Source organism: Neoarius graeffei, chromosome 13, assembly GCF_027579695.1.
Source record: "Neoarius graeffei isolate fNeoGra1 chromosome 13, fNeoGra1.pri, whole genome shotgun sequence".
Taxonomy (NCBI): Eukaryota; Metazoa; Chordata; class Actinopteri; order Siluriformes; family Ariidae; genus Neoarius; species Neoarius graeffei.
In genome coordinates, this window is record NC_083581.1 from 59149158 (window position 1) to 59167070 (window position 17913).

General features: G+C 42.3%; 1 protein-coding gene across 1 annotated transcript; it reads left to right on the forward strand.

Annotated features, from left to right (window-relative positions):
- Nucleotides 1-586: 586 nt before the first annotated feature.
- dpm1 (dolichyl-phosphate mannosyltransferase subunit 1, catalytic) lies at nt 587-16214 on the forward strand. Its single transcript, XM_060938199.1, has 9 exons — nt 587-765; nt 1163-1262; nt 1390-1423; nt 10753-10829; nt 10971-10996; nt 11109-11204; nt 13922-13990; nt 14151-14265; nt 15589-16214. Exons 1-9 carry the CDS (start codon nt 635-637, stop codon nt 15691-15693), a joined length of 753 nt encoding a protein of 250 aa, XP_060794182.1. The 5' UTR covers nt 587-634; the 3' UTR covers nt 15694-16214.
- The last annotated feature ends 1699 nt before the right edge of the window (nt 16215-17913 follow it).

Below are 17913 nucleotides of genomic sequence, written 5' to 3' on the forward strand. Positions count from 1 at the left end.
AAACTCAATCTGCTCAAAGGAAGGTCAGTTTTATAGCTTCTCTAAAGAGCTCAACTGTTTTCAGCTGTGCTAACATGATTGTACAAGGGTTTTCTAATCCTCCATTAGCCTTCTGAGGCAATGAGCAAACACATTGTACCATTAGAACACTGGAGTGAGAGTTGCTGGAAATGGGCCTCTATACACCTATGGAGATATTGCACCAAAAACCAGACATTTGCAGCTAGAATAGTCATTTACCACATTAGCAATGTATAGAGTGGATTTCTGATTAGTTTAAAGTGATCTTCATTGAAAAGAACAGTGCTTTTCTTTCAAAAATAAGGACATTTCAAAGTGACCCCAAACTTTTGAACGGTAGTGTAATTCTATAAAATGATAATTCCTCATGAGAGACAATTGGTCAGTTTATTTAGTAAAATAATGTACAGAATACAAGTATAGTGTACATTACAATACATGGATAACACAAAGTGTAAACACTTATTTCCACTGTGGTTCCAGTTGGTGCTAGCATATAAGCTCAACATCAGTACACCATACTCTCGCCTTCGCGGAACCAATGATAAGGTCTGTAGGTTCCACCGGATATCTCTAGCTGACGGAAACTTCCGGGAGTTAAAAGTTATCCAACATGGTGAATCGTAAGAGCAATAAGAAGAACTCGGAAGACGCTGACAAATATTCAGTGCTGTTGCCGACATACAATGAACGGGAAAATTTACCCCTGATCGTGTGGCTGCTGGTGAAGTATTTTGGCGAAAGGTGAACTAATTATTGCGGTTGTTGAAGCTGCTGAGCTCTTCAGTGTAGCCTGATAGTTTCTGGTTAAATCCCAAATGGTTCCGTAAGTGAACGTGTAAAGCACTATATAGGGTCTATAATCACTTATTTTATACCCTAAGAAGTGCGCACGTGTAGACAACACGAAGCCATTTGGCATTCAGCATATAGCTTAAGCTAATTAGCTAGGCTAGTAAATGATGAGTTGTTACTGAGCTCATTGTAAAACGGAAGCGTCAATTAACCAAAAATAAACCAGATATAAATAAACTAAGCTTGACTTAAATGTCATAGTACGCGGTTTTGTTTGTAGAATGTGCATTAGCTTTACAAGTCATTTTAGCATGCTAACTAACTAAAAAAGTACTCCTGTATGTAGCGGCTACAACTACGAGATTATTGTGATCGATGACGGAAGCCCTGATGGGACACTACAGATTGCGGAGCAGCTCCAGGAAATCTACGGAGAGGATAAGATTGTGAGTGAAATTTCATATTTCTGTGGTTCTGAGCTAAACACTGATTATATGCTGTTACATGATGAGTGGTTGTGCCAATAAATAACTCCTTTTTCTGTTTTGCGTTGTTCTTGTTTGTTGTTTTCAGGTCCTGAGACCAAGAGCAAAGAAATTGGGTTTAGGTGAGTGAGCACAAACTACATCTGGGATTATAAAGGGAAAATCTGTTGACATGTTGGTCTGTTTTCACTTTGGTAAGCCGTTTCCAACAATACCCATAATGCTGTTCGACTACCCACTGATGGTGGCAGGAGTGCTGCACTTGACGTGCATCAAAAGTGGGAAATCGGGGCTCAGAATTATGATGTTTTTAAAATGTTGTGGGTGGGTATTCACATGGATGCTTTTAAGTTCATCTTTTGTTAGCAACAAGATGATTACTAAAACCTGTGACACAGGACGGGACATGTTATCGCTCACGGTCACGTCCCCCATCACGGACCGGAATAATTGTCATGCCCCGTCCTAGGGGATCTTGGCTTAGCCGTCGTGTCCCGTTCCCGGGGGATCTTACCTTGGCTTAGCCGTCGTGTCCCGTTCCCGGGGGATCTTGGCTTGGCTTAGCCGTCGTGTCCCGTTCCCGGGGGATCTTGGCTTGGCTTAGCCGTCGTGTCCCGTTCCCGGGGGATCTTGGCTTGGCTTAGCCGTCGTGTCCCGTTCCCGGGGGATCTTGGCTTGGCTTAGCCGTCGTGTCCCGTTCCCGGGGGATCTTGGCTTGGCTTAGCCGTCGTGTCCCGTTCCCGGGGGATCTTGGCTTGGCTTAGCCGTCGTGTCCCGTTCCCGGGGGATCTTGGCTTGGCTTAGCCGTCGTGTCCCGTTCCCGGGGGATCTTGGCTTGGCTTAGCCGTCGTGTCCCGTTCCCGGGGGATCTTGGCTTGGCTTAGCCGTCGTGTCCCGTTCCCGGGGGATCTTGGCTTGGCTTAGCCGTCGTGTCCCGTTCCCGGGGGATCTTGGCTTGGCTTAGCCGTCGTGTCCCGTTCCCGGGGGATCTTGGCTTGGCTTAGCCGTCGTGTCCCGTTCCCGGGGGATCTTGGCTGTCGTGTCATGGTATAGTTTGGATAACCTACTGTAGTTAGTCAAGAATAATCAAAAGAAAGAAATACACACTAATTTGTTTGTGTTTTTAATATTTATTTCTTATGACGAGAGAAGAAATGGCGAGTCAACACAAGAATTTTTCAATGAATTATTTATTAATTAATAAATTATATCCTATCACGGACAATTAAGGTAGTTGTCCCATATGTCCCGTCCCTTATTGCGGGGAGGTCACTGCCTGAGTGATATGTCACGTCATGTCCTGTTCCGTGTCATCCTATGTAAGTACTATATCCTGCTGACTACGTCTAGAGTTTGGTGTGACACGGGTGAAATTTGGGATGGGGTAGGTGCTACACATGTTTGTCTGACTGTCGGTGGACTGGTTCAGAATCTTTCTCTTTCACCAAAGCTGCTTTGCTCTGGGGGAAGCCATGGACTAATGGCTAGAGAAGCAGCTTTGGGACTAAAAGGTCGCTGGTATGATTCCCTGGACCAGCAGGAATGGCTGAAGTGCCCTTGAGCAAGGCACCTAACCCCCAACTGCTCCCCAGGCTGCTCTGGGTACGTTGTATGTCGCTCTGGATAAGAGCGTCTGCTAAATGACATTAACGTAATGTTTATTGCTGACATTGTCTGCAGCCATGTTCATCTGGGATCACTTGCTGAACTCTGAGTTGAGGAGACCATCCTAGGATTCTGAGCAGGAATTCTGAGTTGAGGGTTTGTGTTTTGCTTTGCTTTTTTCCTAGTCAGAGGTTACAAGTTGTGACCTCTAGAGTTAAAGTTGCAACCTGAAATTCCCCTCCGAAAACCGATAAAAGCCACTCAAACCACCTCTTCAACATTTCAGTCTTCTCACCTACCAGATCCTCTCCTGTTTAGAGTAATATCAAATCAACAAGGTTGCTAATACTGTGAACAGTATAAAGTCACCCTTCTCTATTTTCAAATTGGGTTATGGCAGTGTTGGCTTTCGATCAGTTAATATACAGAGTAGGGTTGCAAAGGGGCGGAAAATTTCCGGTATATTTCGGGTAAATTTCCAGAAACTTTCCATGGAAACTTTTTAGTTAGGGAATTTTGGGAATTTTGCTTCCACACACTGGATGGCGTATGTGGCATTTTTCTGTTAAATAAGATGACAAAAAATGCAAATATGTAGATAGCAAGCTGAACTAATGGAAAGGTCTTCAAAACATTTAAAATTGATGAAATCTTGTGTAATTACATAAAACCGTCTAGCAGGAGGCAGAAGAAACAGCATCACATTTTGCGGTAGCTAGCACCATGATAAGCTAACTTCTTTAATTAAATGGTGCTAGCTTACATTTAGCACATCTGGTTTACCAGTAAGCTAGCAATAGATTTTGATTTTGCTAGTTAAACTTTAACACCGTAGATCAAATATCATCTACTTCATATCATCAAAACATACTTGACTGTATGTAGTCCTTTGGCTCAAATGGTTCAATAGTCTGTATCTGTGTTGTGGGCTCAAAAAAGTTGCTTTAGTAGTTCAGAATTCTAGAAATCATTGTGCATGTGATGGAGGAATGCACAATGCATGTGGGGGGTGTGGCCTCAATAGCTCTACTACAGGAAGTAGTGTGCTATGTCCCTGTGATTGAGGAATAGCAAATTATACTCAACTGTACTCACATCAAATCTGATAGTTTTAGCCAAGATTATGCTACAATATTTTTTTTCTACCAACTATATTTATGTTCCCAACCTTCAACTTTTGATAATTCCCAGTTTCTCATCTCATCATCTCTAGCCGCTTTATCCTTCTACAGGGTCGCAGGCAAGCTGGAGCCTATCCCAGCTGACTACGGGCGAAAGGTGGGGTACACCCTGGACAAGTCGCCAGGTCATCACAGGGCTGACACATAGACACAGACAACCATTCACACTCACATTCACACCTACGCTCAATTTAGAGTCACCAGTTAACCTAACCTGCATGTCTTTGGACTGTGGGGGAAACCGGAGCACCCGGAGGAAACCCACGCGGACACGGGGAGAACATGCAAACTCCACACAGAAAGGCCCTCGCCGGCCCCGGGGCTCGAACCCAGGACCTTCTTGCTGTGAGGCGACAGCGCTAACCACTACACCACCGTGCCGCCCTAATTCCCAGTTTATTCCCAATAATTCCTGTTAATTCCCATAAATTCCCGTTAATTCCCATGGAAAGTTTCCAACTTTGAAAATTCCAGGAATTTTGCAACCCTAATACAGAGACAGTACTTGGTTAAATCTATAACGGTGAGTATAATAGTTGCTGTTTTGAGAAGGCAAATGGTTATCACTAATGTTAGCCGGCTAGCTAACATTGTGAACGCTACTCGCTGTGTTTGCTGGACTGCACTTTCAGTCTATAATGTTGCAGGAATGTTTGAAGTTCACTATAGTAGATCAGTAATAATAGCCACTTAGGCCTATAACTCTAAAAATACTGTAGACCAGACCTGGGCATTTTACGGCCCGCGGGCTGCATCCGGCCCTTTGGTTCATTCTGACCGGCCCGCGTAAGGTTAATTAGAAATTACAAAATAAACATATTTTCTAATTTTACCTCATGCATGGACTGAATGTGCATTGCTTTTTATTTTGAAGTTGTGTTCAACGAAAACGCAGTGCGCACGACATGAGCATGACATGAAATCCATAGGTATACATAGAAGACTAGATGCCTCACCGCGTATTCCAGAACGTCCGCACAGGGCGGCCATCTTACCACAGGCAAGCTTTTCCACAGAATTTGTGGTACACTGAGGTAAGACCATTGAGATGCTTCAATGTTTATACTCTTATCTCGCTGAAATTTTGACGTATATACAAATGGTTTGATTTCTTAAAACATTTATTAATGTGGTTGTAATTCTGGGTGCTTGAACATGCTAAAATCGTACCTTTTCTCTTCAAAAACGACTTACTGCAGCTTTGTCAAAGTTGTGTTTCATGCTAGGCTAGCTCGTAGCACCAAGTAATTTTACATAGAAGGTCATGAGATAATATTTTCAATAACTGAAGTTGCACTTGCACATGGTTTTCATTTTCGGGTTGGTTAATTTAAAACAACTTGCATTATGATTTCTAGAGGAAATTAAATTACTGACTGTGACGAGATGCCAGACTTCTGCGCGGCTTTCGATTGCTCGAACCGGCGATGTCTGGAAAGTAGGGCACGCGGGATCACCTTTCACCAGTAAGATAATACATCATTTTTTTAAGGATAATCGGTAGCGTTATTTACTTAATGAAATAATGTCCAATACAGTTCCTGATATGAGCAGCCGGGCTTTTTTTGTCACAAACTACCGTGAGCCGCTGTCACTGTTTTATACTATTATGGCCCTTTTCCACTACCCTTTTTCAGCTCACTTCAGCCCGACATGGCTCGCGTTTCGACTACCAAAGAACAGCACGACTCGGCTCGCTTCAGCCCTGCTTAGCCCCTAAAACTCGCACCGTTTTGAAGTGGGGCTGAAGTGAGCCGAGTGAGGCTGGGGGCGTGAGCAGACACTCCCCTGTGCACTGATTGGTGAGGAGGAGTGTCCTCACATGCCCACACACGCCCCGCGAGCACGCTGGGATCTGTAAACACCGTAAACAGGGAAGAAGAAGAATTACGAGAATTTCTGAAGCCTTATGCACCTCGCCTCATCTATACGCTCTTGCCAGTATCTGTTGGCGTTGTCGGTGACAACAAGCCACAGCACCAAGACCAGCAACACTAACGACTCCATGTCCTCCATGTTTATTGTTTACTATCCGGGTCGTGAGACTACCGCTTAAAAGCTCACTGATGTCACTGTTTGCGCTGCTTAACGACATCACGTGACGTCCACCCACTTTCGCTAACTCCACCCAATGTGTCCACCCACTTCCAGCCAGCACGGTTCAGCGCGGTTGTGGTCGAAATGCAACTCCAACAGCCCCGCTCAGCTCGACTCAGCCCAACTCAGCACGGCACGGCTCAGCCCAACTCAGCCGCGTTTGTAGTGGAAAAGCGGCATTACTTACTCGGGCAGTGCATTTGTTATTATGCTATGATGTGAGTTTACATTTGTTATTATGCTATGATGCGAGTGCATTAGGTTTTTGAGGTGGATGAAGTATTTCTGAAGTTTCAGAAGTGAGTAAGCTGTTTAACTTTAGCTTCCCCTACGGCCCTATCACATGTAAAAATATTTTCACTAAAAATTTGAAATAAATTGTATGGTTATTTGTCCTAAGGCCGCAGTTATCCATAAGTATGCAGTGTTAGGCTTCTCACAGCATAGGAATTTCAGCATGTATTTTTTTTTTTTAAAACATAAAATGATTATTCATCATTAATATCATAAATACATACTTCCATTTGTTTTTTTTATATAACAAACCAAACCGTTTGAATATCGATTGAAATTTGAGGAAGTTACGGTCATCTGAAAAGTACATATCGCTACCAACACAATGTAATGGGTAAGCCAGCTGTCTGAGGTAAGATGGCCGCCATGTGCGGACGTTCGACTTCGTTGACGGGCAACGGGGACGAGGCATCTAGTCTTCTATGTATATCTATGATGAAATCCCACAAAACCTAATCCCGCGAGAACTACTTCCGTAATTTGTCCAGACCAACCACAAACTTGTACGTCATCCTTCAAACGGTCCAGCCAATCACAGTGTGACGTCACCAGCAGGCGCCGGAGCCCGAGCCGATCTGATACCTACACCGAATCGAAGTTGTTGCGAGCAGGTTACAAGAAGACTTTAGTCCCCAAAATGTCCGCAAAAAGAAGAAAGGTAGATGCTGAATGCAGGGCTTTCAACAAAACATGGACTGCTAAGTATTTATTTACTGAAGTCAGAGATGAAGCCGTGTGTTTAGTTTGCGGAGAGCAGATCGCAGTGTTCAAAGACTACAATTTGAATCGGCATTACCAAATGAAAAACACCAAATGAGGTGATTAGACTACAAATGTGGGCATCATTATTATAATATGATGTATCTTGCTTGATATTTGGAGTAGAAAGACAATATTGTGATGTCTTTATTGTGTTTTGGGGTGAATGTGAAGGGAAAAAAATGGTACAAACGTTCACATTTTGTTAACCATTGTTTTGGGAAATTTGATTGAATAAATGACATTTTTTGTAAGGCAACCTCGTTTTTTCCATACTCTTACCAGTCTTAGCAGCTTGTAAAAACAATGTTATTTACTGCTTTATATAAAGAAATACAATTAATATTATGCAGAATTTAGTTCAGCCTTTGGGTCCAGCCCTCCACAAAATTTTCTGTTTATGTGACCCCATGGAAAAAATAATTGCCCACCCCTGCTGTAGACTGACGGAGCAAAAATACCCTCTTTCAAGGAGGTGCGTGTGGGGGTTATTTTTTCTTTCCCCCCACTCTGCAAATCGAATGGGCCAAGGTGAGAAATTATTTCAACTTGCAAATTACTGCATATAAGGCACAACTGCTCCCTGGGTGCTGTAGCATAGCTGCCCACTGCTCTGGGTGTGTGTGTGTGTGTGCGTGCGTGCGTGCGCTCATTGCTCGCGTGCGTGTGTTCGTGTTTACTGCTTCAGATGGGTTAAATGCAGAGGATGAATTTCACTGTGCTTGAGTGTGCATGTAACAGTCTTCTTCAGCTTGTATGCTAGGGGTCGACCGGTATTTTTTTTTTTTGGTTTTTTTTTTCTGGGCCGTGCTGTTCAACCTCGACATGTTCTCTTTTTTCTTTCCTCTCACTATGGAAGTGAATGCAGGTGCTGCTTCATTCCCACATTTCTCACAAACACTAAAAAGCATGTTTGATTGGATTTACATGACACGTAATCCAGATCTCTACCAATCCAATAGCACTGTGGGTTATACATGGAGCCAGACTACAGAAATGTTAGATGTGTTGTACTTGAGGCATCATCTACATTTCAAGCAATCTAATAACGCTGTGGACCAGACTTTTTTTTTTAAATCATGGTTGCATCTGATATGTACAACAGCATAACGAGAAACTCTTTCATCGGCAAATGACAATCAGGAAAAATGCTGAATATTGGCTCTGATTATTGGTCGGGCTGATAATTTCCCAGAATTTCAGCTACAGTGGTGCTTGAAAGTTTGGGAACCCTTTAGAATTTTCTATATTTCTCCATAAATATGACCTAAAACAACAACAGATTTTCACACAAGTCCTAAAAGTAGATAAAGAGAACCCAGTTAAACAAATGAGACAAAGAATATTATACTTGGTCATTTATTTATTGAGGAAAATGATCCAATATTACATATCTGTGAGTGGAAAAGTATGTGAACCTCTAGGATTAGCAGTTAATTTGAAGGTGAAATTAGAGTCGGGTGTTTTCAAACCAATGGGATGACAATCAGGTGTGAGTGGGCACCCTGTTTTATTTAAAGAACAGAGATCTATCAAAGTCTGATCTTCACAACACATGTTTGTGGAAGTGTATCATGGCACGAACAAAGGAGATTTCTGAGGACCTCAGAAAAAGCGTTGTTGATGCTCATCAGGCTGGAAAAGGTTACAGAACCATCTCTAAAGAGTTTGGACTCCACCAATCCACAGTCAGACAGATTGTGTACAAATGGAGGAAATTCAAGACCATTGTTACCCTCCCCAGGAGTGGTCGACCAACAAAGATCACTCCAAGAGCAAGGTGTGTAATAGTCGGCGAGGTCACAAAAGACCCCAAGGTAACTTCTAAGCAACTGAAGGCCTCTCTCACATTGGCTAATATTCATGAGTCCACCATCAGGAGAACACTGAACAACAATGGTGTGCATGGCAGGGTTGCAAAGAGAAAACTGTTTTGTGGATGGATGAGACCAAAATAGAACTTTTTGGTTTAAATGAGAAGCGTTATGTTTGGAGAAAGGAAAACACTGCATTCCAGCATAAGAACCGTATCCCATCTGTGAAACATGGTGGTGGTAGTATCATGGTTTGGGCCTCTTTTGCTGCATCTGGGCCAGGACGGCTTGCCATCATTGATGGAAGAATGAATTCTGAATTATACCAGCAAATTCTAAAGGAAAATGTCAGGACATCTGTCCATGAACTGAATCTCAAGAGAAGGTGGGTCATGCAGCAAGACAACGACCCGAAGCACACAAGTCCTCAATAAATAAATGACCAAGTATAATATCTTTTATCTCGTTTGTTTAACCGGGTTCTCTTTATCTACTCTTAGGACTTGTGTGAAAATCTGATGATGTTTTAGGTCATATTTATGCAGAAATATAGAAAATTCTAAATGGTTCACAAACTTTCAAGCACCACTGTATTATCAGTTGGGCCGCTAATCGGTCGATCCCTGCCATGAATGCAGCCCTTACTTTATCTCGACCTCGAGAGCGATGCAGCTCTTTAGTCTGTCCACTTTTCTCTCCTACTCATCCCAAACAGATTCAAAGCTTTCAGTGCTGTATCGCTGCTTTGCATTCAGGAACTTGGAGTCCAGCTCTTATCTTTTCAAATGTCTACACTGGATTGCTCATTAGCATAACACTAATCGTTGCTGGCAAATGATAAGCGAGAAAATGAAATTGTGCAGGGGCGTAGCTAGGGTTTTTCAAAAGGGGGAGGGGTCACACACACTGACTGGCAGCCTGAGTACATTATGTAACAAAAAATAATTACGATTGCTAGTTTTAGGTAGCTTAGAAACCAGCTCTTCCATTATTGCTGTTTCTTCCACGTTTTCTTGATGTTCTAGAAACGGCACACTAAAACTTGGCTTCGAAGCCACAAAATGCAACTTTGATGGAAAAAATATATAAATTGCTTACTTTTCTTCACATTGAAAGGAGGAAGAAAGTTTCGCTTGTTTTGACATGGCGAATTATTAACACCAAGAGGAAATACTCGTAATTCGCAACTAAAAAGCTGCCAGCGTAGCTGCAGTCTTGACCGTGCTTTCTGGTGCGATCGTGTTGCGTTTGTGCAGAACTGGGTTTTCGCGCCCAAACCACAGGAAGTCCAAACAAGGTTCTAAAAACCCTAATGAGGCTGAGCTGACAATCTAGTTTTTAAAAAATGTTAAAATTACGGGGGGGGGCGGTCACAGGCACAAGGCACATTTTATTGTTAAATAAACGACCTAGCAGTGAAACCTGATTGATGAAGTCAGCACTATTGTAACCCTGTGACATCAGTATTGTACTCAAACGCTAATGTTTTGTGAGGATCATGAAAATGGTACCAGTGAACTAATTAGCATCACAATGGCAAATCAAATATTTCAATAAAAACGGATTCAGTATGTTTCAGGGTGGAGTTTTCCTTTAACTTCTCTCGCACACACTGGTTTCATCCCATTTATAGTAATACTGAACTGCAAAGTCATTATATAACTGTGTAAACTATATAATGGGGTTTTAATTGCATTTCAGGGACTGCATACATCCACGGCATTAAGCATGCTACAGGAAACTTCATTATCATTATGGATGCTGATCTGTCTCATCATGTAAGGACAATAATGTATTGCTTTTTTTTTCCTCTCCTGTCTGATTTACTTATTTGATTTTAAGTGTGTTTGTCAGATTATTTGAGGCCACTGCGTTATAACACGTTTGTGTTTTATTCATGCACGTTATTTTTTTTGCAGCCAAAATTTATTCCAGAATTTATTGAGTAAGTCCTAAGCTACATTATAAATTAAATTAATGCCCATGACAGTTGATTTTAACGTGGCGTGCCATACTGCTTAGTCTGTATGTCCTATTGTTTTGTGTTTGGTGTGTAGAAAACAGAAAGAAGGTGGATATGACCTTGTATCTGGAACGAGGTATAGAGGAGATGGAGGCGTGTATGGATGGGACCTGCGCCGAAAGCTCATTAGGTGACTTTTTCCCTACACTAACTGCCTCTAGATGTACTTGGGTTCATTATTAAAGCTAGACAGCCTTTCGATTTCATAAAATCGGTGAAATTTAGTTCTCTCTGAAATTTGGTGGTCATGATTTTGTGCGAGATCTCAAAAAAAAAACAAGGCCAATCTGTGGCCGGGAAGTTATGTAATTTGAAGGGATTCCTTAACAAATGTGCATGAAATCGCTCGGTTCATACAGTCAAGTAGACCGAGGAAGTGCGCATGCGCAGGTTTACCTGCTGCTGCTTCTTTTGGGTTTTACAGCAGCTGGCATCCACAGTGTTGCTTACTGCCATCTACAGGTTTACCTTGACCGTGCACTGACAGTTCTGTGGCTAAACAAAAAGCTGATCACACTGAGGTGCTCGCTGACTGCTGATATTTATTTATTTATTTATTTATTAGTTTGGTCCTGCGTTTCCTTTCCTTCGCAACATAACATCTTTTCTTCTTGTTTTCCGTTACTGTAGTCGGTCTTTCATGTTTCATTCGCACACTCGCGTCCTCCATTTTCCTCTCCTGTTTTCAAATTTGTATCCCACAATGCCTTGTGCGAACGGGGAAGGCCCACCGCATGATGTAGTATCTTGAATTGGGTCATTAGGGGTGTTCACATGGCACATGTTTGCATCGATGCTGCACCGATGTATTTTGTTGCGATATATCTTACACCGGTGTAAATTTTGTGGAGCGTTCACACGTCACAAACCTGCTTACTAGAGAGAAGTGTGTTAGCACCGGTGCAGCCCCACTTGCGTTCACACGGCAGTTTTTGCGACCGTGCTATACGATAGTAATAATGCGGAAATTAAATATGCGCATGGGTGAAAATGTACTTCCTTTTCCCGGTTGTCATGGCATCACCAAGCGCCAGGAAAACAACGTGGATGAAGACACCAGTGTTGCCAGATACTGCTGACGTTTTCCAGCCCAAAATGTGTTCAAATCCTCCAAAATGCACTTAAAACCTCCCAATCTGGCAACACTGGAAGGCACGCAGTTCTGTTGTTGATATTCACCATTTTGGAAGCGCAAAATACCAGGATGCAAATTATGCAATGCCCGTATGTAATCAACTCTCCTCATGCGTAGCGAGTCTACCCCTGTAGCGTTCAGACGTCCCATTTTATATCGGTGCCGCCCCGCAAACTAGCATTTACTCCGGAGTAAATTTCTTAAACCACCTCCCGAGCAGGGTTAGATTTGCACCGGTTTAAGCAGATTTCAGGGGCTACACCGGTATAACTTGGTACCGTGTGAACGCTCTACCGGGGCAGCCCCGGTGCTACACCGGAGTAAAAGTTGCCGTGTGAACACCCCTATGGTGAAGCAAGAAGAAATTAGAGAATTTAGGGCTTGGGGCGTTGTGGCTCAGGTGGATAAGGCGCCATGCCATAAATCCGGGGACCCGGGTTCAATTCCGGCCCGAGGTCATTTCCCGATCCCTCCCCGTCTCTCTCTCCTGCTCACTTCCTGTCTCTACACTGTCCTATCCAATAATAAAGGTGAAAAAAGCCCCAAAAAAATCTTTAAAAAAAAAAAAAAAGAGAATTTAGGGCCACATGGTCCTAAACGTATTAATTGTTCTAATAATGAGAAAAAAACCCTAATAAAATTGGAAATCTGTGATTCGAATTCAGTAGCTTTCAATCCACTTAACAAAAATAATTGGATGTCTGGAAAATGATTTTTATGACCTACACTTTAAAATCTGAAAGGCAGTCTACCTTTAACATTTTTGTTTAGGGAGTTCAAATATCTGGGTCAACTGTATAAAGTAATGGTGAGTGAAGAATAGCGTAAGCAGGTTGGAATGGATGGAGGAGTGTGTCAGGAGTGATTTGTGACAGAAGGTTGCCAGCAAAAGGGAAAGTGTACAAGACCACCTCGTACGTTGTACGGTTTGGAGACAGTGGCACTGACAAAAAGGCAGGAGGGAGCAGAGCTGACGATGTTGATTTTCACTGGGAGTAACAAAGTTGGACAGGATTAGAAATGAGTATATTGGAGGGACAGGACATGCAGGATGGCTTGGAGACAAAGTGAGAGAGGCGAGATTGAGATGGTTTGGATAAGCACAGAGGAGAGATCCAGGGTATATTGGGGAAAGAAGGCTGGAAATGGAGTTGCCAGGTAGAAGGAAAAAAGGAAGGCCAAAGACGAGATTTATGGATGCGGTGAAGGACATGAGGACAGTTGGTGCTACAGAAAAAGATACGGAGGGACATGATCCGCTGTGGCGACCCCTCACAGGAACGGCTAGAAGAAGAGGATTAACATTTTTGTTTAGCTGCGTACTTAAGCACTTTAAGTGAAACCAGAGTGCAGGATGTTTCCTTTAGGTGTTCTGGTATATCTGGGCATGTATGTCCTGTTTGGGGAATAATATAGCTCGTCGTCGAACAGTGTGTTTTCATCAGTTAGAGGCTTTGTTTGCGCCCATGTGAAAGCTGTGACCGTTTTAGCTGTAACTCTTTACTTCAGAGTCAGTATGAATATTAAATCGAGGTAATGTTGCCTTTACAACTTTCCACTTCTCAGATGATTTTGTTTCCATCACTTGTACTCTGCTCAGAGCGATTTATTCCAAAGGGAACGCAGAAAGAAAACATTTTTATTACTCCCTTTTCTATGCACTAATCCCCCCCCCATCCCCAAATGTACTTCTTCCTTATATCTCTCTGTAGCCGTGGGGCGAATTTCATCACACAAGTGCTTCTGAGACCCGGAGCATCAGATCTGACCGGGAGCTTTAGGTATGTGGAATATTTATTATTTTTCCGTTTTCTGTCTTAATGACCCCAAGCCAACAAGTTTCGAATGCTTGTGCTGTGCTTACGTTTTAAATAACTCGTTGCCACATGAACAGCGATGACTGACTTGCTGTTGCTTATCATGTTTGTTTTATTTTCCCAGACTTTATAAGAGAGACGTACTGGAGCGCCTGGTGGAGCATTGTGTATCTAAAGGCTACGTTTTCCAGATGGAGATGATCGTTCGTGCCCGACAGCTCGGTTACACCATCGGAGAGGTCAGTTAATCTGTTGATTTTTATGCTTATTACTTGATGCCTTATTGAAAAAATGCTAAGCCAGACACAGCATTTGAGAAAATGGTGACGTTTTGGCTGATCTTTAAATCGTCACGCGTGCAGTTGCTGAACGGTTAAATTGACGAGTTAATTGTCTTTTCTGTTGATGTTACACTACTTTTGAAAATATAAGCATACAGTCATTTATCTCAATTGAACCTACAACTCAAAGTATTAAAAAAAAAAGGCAAGCAAAATACTAAGTTTTTTATTGAAATTACTATAAAGGACAACCCATTTTAGTGGATAAATTATACTTCACTGTTCACTAATGGAAAAGAATAATTGTTGCAGCAATTTTCATATCTATCAAAGAGTTAAATAAGGAATAAAACACTCCCTGGATAGGTATCTGATATGCTGGACATACTGTTAGGGGGGAAAAATAATCAGCCGTGGGATGGAGTGATGCAGTCTGAGTTGAAGCAGAGTAACTCTTCATTTTCCAAGAACAGCATGTCCCATGGTGGTTTATTCTTCTTATACTGCAACAATTTACCAATGATTAATTTTGTTTCAACAACTACGTCACACTTGATTCATTCATAGGCACATTTAACGATGTGGAACGTTCAAGAAACAAGATGGTTCCTGTTATCGCTTGTGTCGTATTACCCTGTAAATGGTCTTTCCTTTATTAGCCAGCCTTTTCCCCCGCTTGAAGTGGAAAAAAAAAATTAGATATGAGAGAGAGCGCTTGTTTTGGTATGATGAAACCACAAAATCCGCTATCTTGGAAACTTTCCCATATTAAAAAAAAAAAAAAAACCTTCATTACGGCTTTAGCTCTGAATGTTCCAAGTCACTAACACTGGAGATTCAAAAATGCTAATAAATGTCTCCTTACAGAAAACTTCACCATATTTGCACTTATACAATTTTTTGTTTAAAAATCCATTTACACTATGTGGACATCTGACAGACACTGGTTTTATTTATTTATTTATTTATTTGAGAACACCCGATTCCAAAGGCAAGGGATTAATATGGACTTGGTTCCCCCTTTACTTGCATAATAACCTACACTCTTCTGCGAAGGCTTTTCCACTAGCTTTTTGACTGTGGCTGGGGGGGTTTGCACTCATTCAGCCACAAGAGTGTGTTCGTGACTTTGGGCGAGGAGGTATTCAATGGGGTTATGTCCGTGGTCTGCGCAGGCCACTCAAGTTCTTCCATGCCAACTTTTGGTACGCCATCATTTTTCTGCATTCTGGCTGTTTGTGCACATAAACATAAATGCTGTTATGTTATTTTATTCTGCAGGTTCCAATCTCATTTGTGGATCGTGTTTATGGAGAGTCCAAACTGGGAGGAAATGAAATTGTCTCTTTCCTGAAAGGATTACTCACACTTTTTGCTACAACATGATTCGATCGCTGGCTCTGTGGCCTGGTGTGTGATGTGGTGGGTTCATAAGACCACCTTCACATCCACACTGCACTCACCACCTGCATTCTGCCTCATGGTTCTAGTGTAATTAAAGAGCCCGTGTTTACAAACTAGCTGACACTACAAATTACCATCTCAAGTGGAGTCTTATGTTCTGTTTTGACCAGGTTTTAATGGTTCGTTTTAGGAAAGGGCTTCTTTTCTGATCGCATAACCTGCTACAGTTTATAGATATGTTTGTGTTTACTTGCTTAGTGCTGTTAAACATATGCACCACATAAGTCTCAGAATTGGTATCAGGACCAAATTTGCATGAATTATGCAAGAAATTGTATCCTTATTGACATTCAGGTAGTAAAAAAGATCTTTTTGAATTTCCTGTGTTTTGTTGTCCGACGTTACGCGAGATGTTTATATTTTGAGTAGCATCGGTATGGAAAGGTAAGAAGGATGCTGAAATGCATGATGTTGCTGATAAATAAAACTTTTTTTTCCACAAAGGTATCTTGTTTTCTCTGTTCCTGGAAAGTGCTTGTATAACTTCATGCTCCAGTGAGCATACAGTTGCGCACACACTAACTCAGTTTTGTTTTTTGGATTGACTCATTTTTCATTTGGTAGACAAGTAAAACTTTTTTTTTTTTTCCAAAAATATCTGAGCCCTTTCAAGTGTTAAATTCGCCAAATATAATACTGGAATACACCAATGTCATATGTAGTATATGCTGCTTTGCTTACTGACATGTAAACATTTATCTGCAACATTTAATTTTGTTCTGGAAAACTAAGGTATGAAAATTTTAGTGTTTTTAATACAGATTCAATGTTTTGTTTTATCTGTAACCACTTATCCTGTGTGGGGGCCAAGCTGGAGCCTATCCCAGCTGACCATGGGCGAGAGGCAGGGTACACCCTGGACAAGACCCTGATATACACACACAAAACCATTCACGGTTAATTTCGAGCCACTAATTAACCTATCCTGTATATCTTTGGACTGTGGAAGGAAACACACACATATGTGGAGAACATGCAAACTCCACACAGAAAGGCCCTCGTTGGAAGCTGGGTTTGAACCCAGAACCTTCGTGCTGCCACTGACTCAATGTAGAAATCTCATCTCGTTATCTCTAGCCGCTTTATCCTGTTCTACAGGGTCGCACGCAAGCTGGAGCCTATCCCAGCTGACTACGGGCGAAAGGCGGGGTACACCCTGGAAGGAAACACACACATATGTGGAGAACATGCAAACTCCACACAGAAAGGCCCTCGTTGGAAGCTGGGTTTGAACCCAGAACCTTCGTGCTGCCACTGACTCAATGTAGAAATCTCATCTCGTTATCTCTAGCCGCTTTATCCTGTTCTACAGGGTCGCACGCAAGCTGGAGCCTATCCCAGCTGACTACGGGCGAAAGGCGGGGTACACCCTGGACAAGTCGCCAGGTCATCACAGGGCTGACACATAGACAACCATTCACATTCACACCTACGGTCAATTTAGAGTCACCAGTTAACCTAACCTGCATGTCTTTGGACTGTGGGGGAAACCGGAGCACCCGGAGGAAACCCACGGGGAGAACATGCAAACTCCGCACAGAAAGGCCCTCGCCGGCCACGGGGCTCGAACCCGGACCTTCTTGCTGTGAGGCGACAGCGCTAACCACTACACCACCGTAGAAATCATAAAAAAAAAAAAACCTATAACCAAGTTTGTACTCGAGAGAAAAAGTTCCTAAGACTTTTGTGCAGTTCTGTATGTTCTAAATTTTATGAGGTGATCAAGAAACAAAAACCTTGAATATCAAATTGTTCTAAAACAGCAGGAGGGCCATTTGTATTACCTACAGGATTTAATCTTCTTGCAATGTACTAACGTGCCATTATACTGTCACAGTGCAGCTGTGACTGAGGTTTTTCATCTCCAGGCTGTTTCTTTATACAATCCATAACATTTCTATAAAGCATAAAGTTGTAAAGATATTTTTTTAACCCCTGGTAGGTTTTTAAATTGCTCTCTTGCATTGATGACAGGATTTCATTATGCACTAACTGACCATTTGGTAAAGTTTGTGTCCATACATCATCACTAGGATAAGTTTGGGGCGTCACTGAAGGCTTTATAGGTTTGATACCCCTGCACTTCACGCCTAAAAGTAGTCCCGGCATCTTGCGCGCAAAAGCAGCACAGCGCCACCACCT

Bases quoted from the DNA above. Each gene is read 5' to 3' on its own strand.
- dpm1 (XM_060938199.1), top strand. From the start codon at position 635: ATGGTGAATCGTAAGAGCAATAAGAAGAACTCGGAAGACGCTGACAAA. The intron at 11,205-13,921 runs GTGACTTTTTCC...ATCTCTCTGTAG, and splicing joins CTGCGCCGAAAGCTCATTAG to CCGTGGGGCGAATTTCATCA. The intron at 14,266-15,588 runs GTCAGTTAATCT...TTTATTCTGCAG, and splicing joins TCGGTTACACCATCGGAGAG to GTTCCAATCTCATTTGTGGA.